The sequence below is a fragment of the Erpetoichthys calabaricus genome, chromosome 2 (genome assembly GCF_900747795.2).
Source record: "Erpetoichthys calabaricus chromosome 2, fErpCal1.3, whole genome shotgun sequence".
Taxonomy (NCBI): Eukaryota; Metazoa; Chordata; class Cladistia; order Polypteriformes; family Polypteridae; genus Erpetoichthys; species Erpetoichthys calabaricus.
This window is the reverse complement of record NC_041395.2, coordinates 292,865,307-292,877,937: the sequence shown is the minus strand read 5'-3', so window position 1 is coordinate 292,877,937 and position 12,631 is coordinate 292,865,307. Positions and strand designations below refer to the sequence as shown.

Here is a 12,631-nt window from a genome sequence, read left to right as displayed (position 1 = left end):
GTGTTTATGTATTTGCTTTTTATGTATTTATTTATTTAAATATGACTATTACCAAACTTGCCTAACAAAAATGTCTTTTATTGCAGCATTGAAAACATGACATTGTTGGAAGGTGTGATTGTCCTAGAAGAATTTTGCAAGGAATTAGCAGCTATAGCATTTGTTAAATTTCATGCTTCCACAACACCTTAAACTAACTTCATGAATGTTACAGACAATTTCTGGCACTTCAGCATGAATACAGTTGAGACGAGACAGATCATCAGCATAGCACAGCTGCGATAATACGCTGTTGAAAACATATCCATCCTCTCATTTGACTGTGGATAAAATGCCAGTTTCTACTCTTGAAATATTCAACTGGGTCTTAAAAAAATTATAAAACTGATCTGCTAAGTATAATCCTGTACCCTTTGGGAATCATGATGGATAAAAAGAAAATGGCTTTTAACAGAACCAGGAAAAACCCTTTTGGATCAAGTGCTGTTTTATTTTATTTTGTGTGGTGCAAAGAAATATATTGAGTGTCAAGCTGTGTTAACTTCACTTTAATAACCAGAAATTCTTTAACATCTGGGGCCTACATGCATAAAATGCCTTAACATTCTGACTGCCTTAAAGAAAAACAGGTTGCATTTGCGTAAAACTGCCTGATTACCACCCTGGTTTTGGGCATGCTTTCATTTTTATGCTTCTCAGTTACAACTGAAAATTATACATTTAATGGTTATATCATGAAAAAATATTTTAAATAACAGATACAAATCTGTCATTTCTGCGTTCTTTTAAGGTCATTGTTTAAAGGAAAGAATTAGTCGATTAGGAAAATCAGTCTTTTCTTTTTGTCCTTCACTGTCAACAAAAAACAAAATGTCCATATAAACATGCGTTGAAGCACTGCCTTTAAAATAATCTTTGATGGTTTTTGTCTTGCTACCCTTCTTTTATTATCAGTGGCCATTTTTTTGTTTTGTACTTTGCTGGGTGTACAGTGTGTTTATCCCAGCCTCCACTTTCACACAAGTTTTATGCTTGAAAGGCCCCATGTTAAAAATAAATAGACAGGAACTAGTGAGCTTTTTAGCAGTGTAATTTATGGTGGGCCACGTGAGAGTTTTTCAGTATGATTGTGTGTGTGTAGGGTTTTTTTTTTTTTTTTTTTTTATTTGAATTTGTAGAAAAAATGTTATCAACTGTGCCTTGACAATAGGCATGTCACAAGTATTATTTCTATTACTGTGGGAATGTTTTTATATGATGGATAACTTGTTTGAACTACAGACAGTTTAATAATAGTGAAATGAATACAGTATCTTTTTTTATTATGGACTTAAAAAGTCCACAAATTCTATATAATACATGATCATATTTTTCAGTATTCATTAAGTTGTTATTGGAATCTCTTCCATTATTTAGTGGTTAAACTTTGCACTCATGTTTACAGTTGTGTTTTAAAACATGCCATGCACTCTGGATTTTCAACTTCATGTGTAAGGTGTACCTACCTACAGTATCCCAGTTAATATATTCCTGATTTTCTTGAAAAGAAAAATGTACCTTTCAAATTGAATTCTGTTTGTTTACAGTTCGTTGTGAGGGTTGTTGTAAGCCTGCAGATTTAATAATTATCTCTGACTATTCGCCAGGTAGCAGACATTCCTTTTGGTAAGAATATACCTAAATACCTGGATTAGGTAATAAAATAGATACTGTATATTGGTGCAATATGCATAGGTTATCTGTAGATTAATAAAGTGTTTTATTTTATATTTTAGTATAGGGTAAAAAAAAACTTTCATTTATAATGCATGTATAGCACATGCAAATTTAGGATTATATGTGTGCACATTCACGAGTTGTCAAACTTGGTAAATCTTATTTGTTTTATGTGCATTTGATGTGGAAATAGAATTATATTCACAAATACCAAATATTTATTAAGACATGCACTCTACAGCATTAATTATTCTACAATATTTCCAGCTTGCTGGAGAATAAAATAATCATTTGGTAGAACCTTGATAATAAACTTTAAAAATCTCTTGCCTGATGAAGAAAAAACATTTGTAATGGTTAGAGTCACCCCGATCACAGATTTATTAGTTTAAGGATGAACTAGGCATTTTTTGTATAAGAAGAAATATCCTATATTTATGTCTTTTTACTGCACTAGTCATTGAAATATTGATCTGGTGCTACATCCTTGAAATATGAACACTGTAACAAACTGTTTTATAAAGAATTCTGTACTCTTTTCTTATCCATGACTCCATGTAGCGTAAACACATGGTATACAGATACTTCACTTCAGATATCCCATAGTAATGATCGGCTTGTAGGTGTAAATTTAAATAGAAAAGAAGTCATAATCCACTGCATAATGTTGGATATCATGTAGAAATAATATATTGTAGCTTTTTTAGCCACAACATGGGTGAAATCATTACAGGTAGTATTTTTCATATTTTCAGTTGTTCTGAAAGAAAACCTACTCATTATGTATAGCTGCTCAGTTTAAATATAGTAATTAAAGCATTTCAATGGAACCAGGTTGGTATCACTTCATATATTGTAAAATATTTTGAATTTTACCCACACACCATATTGGTCAATTTTAGAATGTTCTCTTTTTAAATAAATAAAAATTGTCATGTCTGCTACCTTCAATACAATTGTTTTCATTTTGTGCACAATATAAATGTTACATTTGCACCTTATTTTTATCCTTCTTCAGCTGGGAAGTTCTTAAAAATTAAACATGTCATTTGTGCAATTTAAAAATGTACTTGCTGTGGTTGCTTTACATAACTGTTGTAAATAATCACTTTGCTATCCATTTTCCTTTGCATTAAACAAAAATGTTTTATTTGAGACATCAAAGTAATATTGCCTCATTTTTGTGTGTTTTATTTAGTTAGACTCTGAAGTAACTGTATTTAAAAATGATGAAAATCAATATTGTCAGTCTTTAAAAGAATATCATTTTAGATATGTGAGAGTCAGCTTTCTCAGATGAGGGCAAATGCATACATGTCCCCAAACTCAAAACAAAAAAATCCACCGGGCTACAATGACTACTCAGTGCTTTATTGCAGAATATTTGTTAGAAAGACAAATAGCATTTGATAATGTGAGCACTGGTGGACATGAGTTGTATGTGCTGGAACAAATACATAATTATTAATTTACAATAATAACTGGTTTGTTACAGGAAACATCACCATTGACCATCCCTCATTTTTTACTAAATGGTTATGTAGCTCAGTGAGCATGACAGTTGTCAGTTGCCTGGACAGGACATCTTTTTGAACATGGATACGGCAAAGAAATGTGAATGGGAAGATGCTGTCTGTGAGTACCAACAGTAACAAGGGCAATGGCTTCATCAATGACATAGCAGTAGGGTTTATGGAACTGAAAGTGATGAGACCCAATGAATTGAAAAACACGCTTAACTTGCTTCCATAAAGAAGTCTAAAAAGAGTTTGCAGTCATGTGAAAAATAAATTATACATCAGTCATTTGAAGCAGTAATAGCCATACAGTGTCTTGGTATGTTAAGATGTATTAATTTATCTCAAAAATATTAACATTTCTAAGTGATTCCAAATTTCTGGATGTTAGTGTCACTTATTCCAGAATTGTCTAAACGTACTCCTCATTTTTGTACATAATTCAGTCACCTTTAACAACCTTGCACTAATGAGAAACAATCTCTTTCTTTGTACCAGTCTGAATCATGGTTATGTATGTTTTTTCAATAACTTAATCAATACTCCCAAATGTTTTCCCATGGAGGACCTGTTCGAGAGCTCTCAAATTTAATGGAGTACAGACCTGGGGCCTCATGTATAAACGGTGCGTATGCACAAAAATGTTGCGTAAGCCCGTTTCCACGCTCAAATCGCGATGTATAAAACCTAAACTTGTCATAAAGCCACACACATTTTCATGGTAGCTCAAACCCTGGTGTATGCAAGTTCTCCGCTCGGTTTTGCAAACTGGCGGCACCCTGTGTCAAAGCAGTGCTACTGTTCCAGTGTGGTTTCCCTTTTTTTTCAAGATCCACATCCCTGACGCGGCTTTATAAATACACTGAAATTAACCGCATATTGTTTACTAGTTTAAGGCATAATTAACCTGTAACAATATAATGGTCCACGGAATGGCCAAACTATTCCAAATACCATAGCTGCTTTAGCGTTGTTACTCTCACTGCACCACTTGGAGCAGCTGATCGGAAAGAGAATTATCGGTATACAGAATCAAGCACACGCTGCCTCAGCCATTCGCTATTTGATTTGCTCTCATCCAACAAACGTTTCAGAGCCTTTCCTGTACGGACCTCACGGTTCAGAAACAGTTTCATCCCAAGAACTATAAACGCACTCAATCCATCAAGTGCTCCTTTTAGAACTGTTTGTACTTACCAGTACAATTACCTCAATGTAAACTTGCAACACAGTTATAATATTGCACAACCTGCGGCACTCGTGTATTTACATATGATGATGATATCATTTTTAAGATGAAATGCAGCAAAATATGTTTATTACATTATACAGATAAAATGTTAACATCATTTAAATAATCTATATTGTTAATAATTAAACATGTGAGGACACGGTGTTGCAGCGCTAGCGACAAGCTGGCTCCCCGATTATTTCTGCCTTGTGCTGTATTCTTGCTGGGGCTGGCACGACACTGCGGAAGACAGATAACAATAAATTATTTCATCAAAGGTCGCACATGACGCAGCAAGCATCTTGCGGGAGGCAGGAACAATCTGTGGACGAGGCGCCTGCTTGTCACTATCACTGCACCACCGTGTTCCTATGTTTAATAACATGCTTTAACTCCTATCATCATGAAAATGATATCACATATACATCTCAGTATTTTAATTATTCAGAGAGCTGTAATATCACGAATGTAATGGATGCTGTGTCCTGTCGGAGGAAGAGAAAGCCCGTTCAAGAAGCACGTAGTGCACATAGAAGATCAAATACAAAACAAAGCATTTAACGTGCTACTTTAGTTACAATGGTATTTGAGAAACTAGTAAATTAAACAATTTTAAGGTGAAGTTTTTGATGTTCTACTTTAATAACAAAATAAGCTATGTGATTAAAGTTTTCAAGATTAAAGTTGACATTTTCTGCTTTTTTTCCCCACTGTGTGCCTATTTTTTTTTTCTCTGTACCCTAATAAGCTTTCATATGAAACTCAGTCAGTGGGCTACGACTCGCCTTTTCACGGCGACTTTGATATGTGACAACTTTTTTTATTTCAGGCACTGTGCGACTTTGTGAACTTGAACATTCGAGTTTCTCCGACACTCTATGTCACTCGATCAACTTCCTTTTGTTGATTATATCACTGTTTAAACCAACAAATAGTATGTTTTTCCTTTGCCTCCACTTGGTATTCGCTGAAATTCTTTATTTTCCCCCGATGCTTTTGCCATTGTCTTTTCACAGAACGCTGAGGTTAAGGGCTATTTATATTGATTTGCATATTCAAAGAGGTGTAATTCTGAGAGGAGTTGGGGCAGGACAGCAGGTGTGTGCACATGCGTTACTTTTCACACTGACCGGGATTTATGTAGCGGAAGAACGTGGAAGTTGGCGTTCACACAGATTTAATGTGCATAAGCACATTTCGTTTTTGTCCGCACACCATGTTATTGTGTGAATTCTATGCACGGCGTTATACATGAGGCCCCTGGGCTGTAACATGGATGGAAAACAGTCCGTGTGAGTTTTATGATTACTTAACGTATTCAAAGTTGTATGCTCATGGATTGTGCTGCTGAAATCCTCAACATTATTCTTGTGAATCTAAGTCTACATTAGCAGTGTAACCACATACTGTCGCATAATACTCATCAAAATCAATCCTTATACTTCCCAAACACCAGTGGACAATACATTCCCCCCCTAAATAAGTTACTCAGAAGATGACATTCCTTTGGCCAACCTTTGGTCTCTCATTCAACATGATCAATCCAGGTTTCTTCCTTACTAACTTACATAACAGGAGGGCAAATCTAAACATACTTTTTCCATATGGTTTGGCAATCAGTGTTCCCATTCTTTCAAACAACTCAAGACGTCAATAATGTCATTCACTTTGCTTAGATACTGATTACTCAATTAAAAACATTCTGGTTGCAATCCCTTGGTTTTTTCAGATTTTAACAACAGATACTCTCTTCTAATCTCTTCCCTTAATAAACATGGAATTAGTGGTTCTGCTTTGGACTGGTTCTTTTCCTGCCTCTCGGACTGATCCTTTTGTATCTCCTGGACTAACTCCTTCCATTATCCACAAGAACTTTCTACGGTTGTGCCTTAAGGATCAGTACTGGGTCCTCTTCTCTTTTCTATGTTCCTTAGGCAGTGTTATTTCTACTCATGGCTTTTACTACCATCTCAGTGCTGATCTTCCTCTCATTTCCCTCTTGCAGTCCACAGGTTTCAGCCCAGATCTCAAGTTGTCACTCTGTCATCTCATCACAGGTGAATGATCACCTTAAATTTAACCTTTCAAAGTTAGATATATTGTACTTGCCCTCTAATTCTCCTTCCTCAGATTTGTCTCTAAGCATCACCCTGGAAGATGTCACCCTTTAACCATCAATCAGGGTTAGGAGCCTTGGTGTGACTCTGGACTCTTCACTTTCATTTATTGATCATACATCGTCAATGACCCAGTCTTGTTGTTTCTTCCTTCATAATATTCAGAGGATTGTTCAAGACTAGTTTAGGAGTTCAGGAGTTCTCTCTCCAGTGGGCTACTGCCACTCTCTTCTGGCAGGACTTCCTTCAGCTTCTCTAGAATGCAGCTGCTTGCCGGGTGTTGTCTGTTCCTTGCTTCACTCATACTACTCCTCTCCTTCAGTCTCTCCATTGGCTTCCTGTTGCTGGAAGGATCAAGTTCAAAACTCCTGTGTTGACCTACAGTTCTCTGAATGCTTCAGCTATTCAATATCGCCAGTCCTTGGTTTCTCCTTCTGTCCTCTCAAGAAGTCTCTGTTCTGCTTCTGCCTGTCTGCCAACTGTCCCTCCTTTTGCTAGGTGTGCCAAGACTGGACAACATTTCTCCATGCTTGCTCGAAAGCTGTGGGATTGATCTTCCTTTATCTATTACAGTACTTGTGTTTAGGCATCAAATTTTGGAACTGCTTCATTTCTCCCCTACAGGATAGCTGCTCTTTTGGATACTGATTTCTGTAATATTCTAGCTTCAGCTATAATTATGCAGTTGGTCTCTTTCCCTTGTGTTTGCTTTTTGTCTTGTTCATTGTTGCTTTGGATGCTTGCATGTATTTAACTTGCTTTCAAATTTGCCTTGGATAAAGTAGTCTGTTAAATAACAAAAATAATAAATAATAAAAATAAAAAAATAAGAAGATGATGCAGCCAAAAGGCACTTCTTATTTTCCAGAGCATCTTGAAGTTTGTAACTAAGACTAGGAGAAGTGAGGACTTGTGAGGGTGTGGGTCGGCTCCACACTCCCAGTTGATCTAGGGAGCCTCTTGAACCCACGGATAACATACCCAAGGGATGAGCCAGTGGGTGAGGACACTCACGCAATACAAGGGTAGGTGCAAAAGTGCTCCAGTGCTTCTATTAAAACGATTCACCAAAAAGTGTCCAATAAGTGCAGTGTTCAAAAAATGCTCAATAAATAAATAAGGTGAAGGTGAAGAAAAACAACAAAATGCTCCAATAAAATCAGATATTAAAACCAGAGACAATCCATAAAACTTTTAGCTCCGAATACTGCCCTTTTAAACCTGGCACCTTATCCTGTTCAGAGCTCGCAGGAGGAGGAGGAGATGCCGACCGACAGGTCAACCTTCATATCCTGGCTCTGTTCCTTGCTGCCCTTCCATTGGCGTCTGTCGAGCCACATGTTCTTCTCCCACTGCTCACACTTGGCCCTTGCGGGAGATGCCATCAAAATGAAATCTGCATTCTGCTGGAATGATACTCCTTTACTCGCTCCTCTAAGGGGTTTGTCCCGACCAGTTTGCTCTCTTTATCTCATACTGGATTAACCTGAAGATTCTCATCTCTTTCTCTCTCTCTCACTTCACAAACCTTTTGCTTTCTTCTTTCATTTCCCATTTTCAGCCTACTCACTTGATTGCTCATACCTTGTATATCTCATACCTTGTATCTCTTACTCACACTTTTTGTATCTATTTCACTAAATAATCCATGGAGCCACTAATGAGGGAAGGCTGTGCCCATTCCCTCATTAAGCTCTCTGTGGCCATCCGTCTTGCCTACACTCACAAATCTGAGCAGAACTATTTCATAAACAAAAACCCACACTTCGCTGTTCTGCCTTGGTCAGGCTGTGCCGCAGCATCCCAGAATAACAGCCGATGGTGAGTACCTGGAGTGAGGAAGCTGCCTTTTTCTGAACTCATGAGCACAACAACTAACAGTGCTTTTATCATCCGTTATTATGTCTGTTTACATTTTTTTAATTGCCTATAAATATTTAATTATGATTCCTTCCCAGCCACTGGAAATTCTGTTGTTTAACATGCATTTCATCATGGGACAGTATTCCAAGGTTAGGAAGCAGATTATTCTGCATCTCTGCAGTAATAAGGAGCGCTACTTTTTTATTTTTTATATATAGTACAAGCCGTCCCCCGCGGTTCTGCCCGTGTAGTAGTGAAACAGGACAAACTTTAAAAATCAATAAACAAATAGGTAGAGGTGGCCTTAGGGGTGTGCAGGGCCAGTTATGTTAAATGCTGTTACTGGTATGTGTGGACTGTATAAACCTGTGCAAGAAGTTTATAAAAAAATAATGTTAACATTCACTGGATTTTCTCATTACAGTATTAAGCTCAATTTTTGCAAGATAACATGTGGACTTTATCAAAATATAACGATTTAATTTATTAAAAAAGTTCAATTCACGACAATAGTGCAACGACAGTGCAAAATGCGATGCAGTGTCATGCAGAAATGAGCAGGGCCTCTTCTAGAAAAGAACCCAAACTGCAAGTCTACTCTGAGTCTGTCATAGTCATAACTCACGTTGATGTCATGTCAGCTGGTTATCATTAGCGATACATGTTTTTGTGCATTAACATTCGGACAATGGAATGTTTTCAAAGGCATACATGTACGGAATTTGACCTTGAAGAGGAATTTTAAAAGGATTCTTCTTAGAAGCATCTCAAATATATATATATATATATATATATATATATATATATATATATATATATATACAGTGTATATATATATATATATACAGTGTGTATATATATATATATATATATATATATATACTGGAGAATATAACTTGACAAATCCGATGAAAAGGGACACGCGGACCTCAAAAGTGGAGCCTGGGAGAGTCGCCCCACTTGCCACCCCTCAACACCACTCCGTGAGTGAGGAGGACCCCGCCCAACTCCCCACTCCTGACGTCACACTTCCCCCTCCCCTCGGCCCACAGCCTCTATCTCGGATTAGTGAGAATAAATCACTCCTGCAAGCAAACTATGATACTTTGTGCAATGAGAGAAGTCGCAAAATCAACCGGAATGTTCAAGCAAATTACAGAAAAAAACCCGATCTAAATCCGTTAAGTAGTACTCTTGTGAAAAGAGGACAGGCATACAGACAGACAGACAGATGTTGGATTTTATATAAAAAGAGATGTTGCCAGAAACGTTCATTTGGGATTTTAATCCAATGTGACCCAATAGCCTCATGTTCTACTTCATGTCAAGCATGCTCTTTAGAGTTGATATTTTGGAACTGCGCAGGCCACTGTAGTAAACTGAAGTCACTGTGTTCAGGGAACCAGCTTGAAATGGTGGACACTTTCTGTCAGTCTTAAAAAAGGTGAATGCATACCATCAACAGCATGCTGACTGGTATACACTGAGGCAATCAGTCAGTGCTCAACTGGTTTTAAGTGGCCTAATGTATCTTAGGATAACATTCCCCATGCTGCTGTACCATCTACACCTGAAAAGCTGAATCATGTTTATGCCAAATGCAGACTCTACCATCTACAGGCCACAGGAGAAACTCACATTTTTCAATTCTTCAAGCGTCCAATTTTGGTGATAACATGTCCTGTACTGTAGTCTCTTTAGCTAACAGGAGTGGAACCCAGCAGGGCCTGCTGCTGTAGCTCGTCAGCAAGTCTGAAAATTGCTCCAGGAGCACTGTTCAGTGGACGACTCTGCACTGTGACCCACAAAGGTCATGCAAAAAGACAATTGCCCTTTGGGAATTATTAATTAATTAACCCAAATAATTATAATTAATAATTAATGAATTATTTCAAACCAAAAAAAAAAACAAAATAATTTTAAAAAATGTGTAGCCCGTAAATGTCAATGTCGTATATAATAAGTTAAACGAAACCACAAATAACTGTTAGAATTTTATTGTCTGGCAGTGAAATTCAGGATAAAGACATTATAATAAAATATAAATAAAAATGAATACTAATACTATAATGTAGTACTGTACTGCTACTATCTACTAATTATCCATTTCAATTCAAAACAATAGTTTCATGTAAAATTGTGTATTTGTAGTTAGGTTGTAGTTAGTTTGATAGTATTTCTGATATACAGGCGGAGTGGTGGCTCTGAGGCTAAGGATCTGCGCTGGTATCCCAAAGGTTGCCGGTTCGAATCCCCATCACTGCCAAAAAGGCCACTGCTCTGCTGGGCCCTTGAGCAAGGCCCTTAACCTGTAATTGCTCCAGGGGCGCTGTACAATGGCTGACCCTGCGCTCTGACCCCAAGGGGTATGCGAAAACTACCAAATTCCTAATACAAGAAATTGTATAAGGCGAAATAAAGAACAAAAAAAAAATATATATATATATATATACACACACAAGGGTTAATGAAAAAGTAAAGGCACTTTAACAGTTACGCAATAACTGCAACAAACAGAAGCCTACACAATACAACACACTCCAAATGATGTATGAATAGTTCAAACACACACAGCGCAGTACTCTGCTGTTAGTCTAGTTGAAGCCAAAACACACCATAGTGAAATTTCTTTTGGCAGAGGATGTTGGCTCAGTACAGAAGTGAAAACAGCCTGACTCAAAAAAATGTTTATGAAGAGGGTATAAAGGTTTAGAGCAGGAAGAACAATTGTATTAACAAAGTTCGATCTGGTTGACCATGCACATTGCTCACACAAGCCCATATTGACATGGTGAATGCCTTCATCAGAGAAGACTTGCAGGTTACGTTGTCCACTGTTGCTGCACATTTGGATATCAAGTCTGGATCTGCACAGGCCATAGTGCGTGAGGACTTGATTTGCTCAAGATGGGTACTCAAACAGCCTACTGATCTGCACACACCAACATCCTTTAATAAATGTTTAACAGGTTTCACTCGCTCTGCCCAAAAACATCTGACTACATGGTGCTTCCATGTTCATCTGACCTAGGCTTCAACTAGACTAACAGCAGAGCATATTCAAACTACCCATAAGCCACCATGAACATATTGTATTGCATTAGTTTCTATCCATTGCAGTTACCACGTAATTTTCAAATTGCCTTTAATTTTTGATTTACAACGGTACCCTTTAAGGTACATACATCAAAAAATCAAAAATTCATCCTTTACTTCATTTTTTAAACCTGCTTCTTTCAAAGCAGTTTTCAAAGAGTTGTGTAAAATACTTAATAGATAAAGAAGAGCCTTGAGCCATTTCTTATAATGAACTCAAACATGGGCCTCCACTGTTACAGCTGGTCAGTGAAGCCATGCCATACGAACAGCAAAACTTTCAATAGCATGACTAGTGTGTCTTAAGAGAACAGTTCCTTTTATCACAAAGGTACATAACATACAAATATACTGTAATTTACTCCAATCAGCACATAGATAAATGGTATATTGTAGTTATGTAAAATCCCAAATTAGTTAAACATATTCAAAGTATTGGGTCAAAGAAACAAGACTGTTATCAGAGAACAAAATATAAAGTGGAATGTTATATATGACGTTATTTTGTAATTTCAATGTGCTGGTACAAGTGTCAGGATGTGCTAGTTAAACAGGCAGATAGTTTCAAGTAGATTTTCCTCTTACATAAAGCCAAAAATACCCATCTTAAGTGAAGTTCTGCATCAAAAAGGGAAAATGGCTTGCTTCCTCCTGCTCACAGAACATTTGCCGCACACACTAATGTACCCGTGGTTGCTCATTTAGGTTTTTCATTTTATGTCTGATGTGTAAGTGCTTTTGTTAAATTGCTTGGTTGCGGGAGGTTGGGGAATGATAATTACTGTCGTCCTTATGTCGTGCGTTTGTATTGATGCTCTCATATTTGTATGGCCTTCACTAAATCAAATTCCATGCAGCTGGTATTTTTATGACAATAAAGTAACATTTCAAAGAGAATGAGTGTCTTGAGCAGCTGCTTATGAAAAAGCTTATCAAAGGAATACCTGCATGGATTCTTAAATGAACAACAGGAGGATATCTTACTGTCTCCTGTTAATCACTTCAAGTCTCCATTTCAAGTGAATATTTTCAGTCTCCATTGTGGTGATTATGGCAGACCTGGGACTGTGCCATATGAGAAGTGAATAACA

The 12,631-nt window shown here is 37.1% G+C and overlaps 1 protein-coding gene across 1 annotated transcript in view; it reads left to right on the top strand.

Moving 5' to 3' along the window:
• The window catches only part of fhip2a (FHF complex subunit HOOK interacting protein 2), a 48,063-nt gene extending 45,183 nt beyond the window's left edge, over positions 1–2,880 (top strand). Inside the window, exon 17 of the mRNA XM_028795768.2 lies at positions 87–2,880. Coding sequence (XP_028651601.1) covers positions 87–192 — 106 coding nt within the window. The 3' untranslated portion in view covers positions 193–2,880. The remainder of the gene's footprint in view (positions 1–86) is intronic.
• Positions 2,881–12,631: the final 9,751 nt, after the last annotated feature.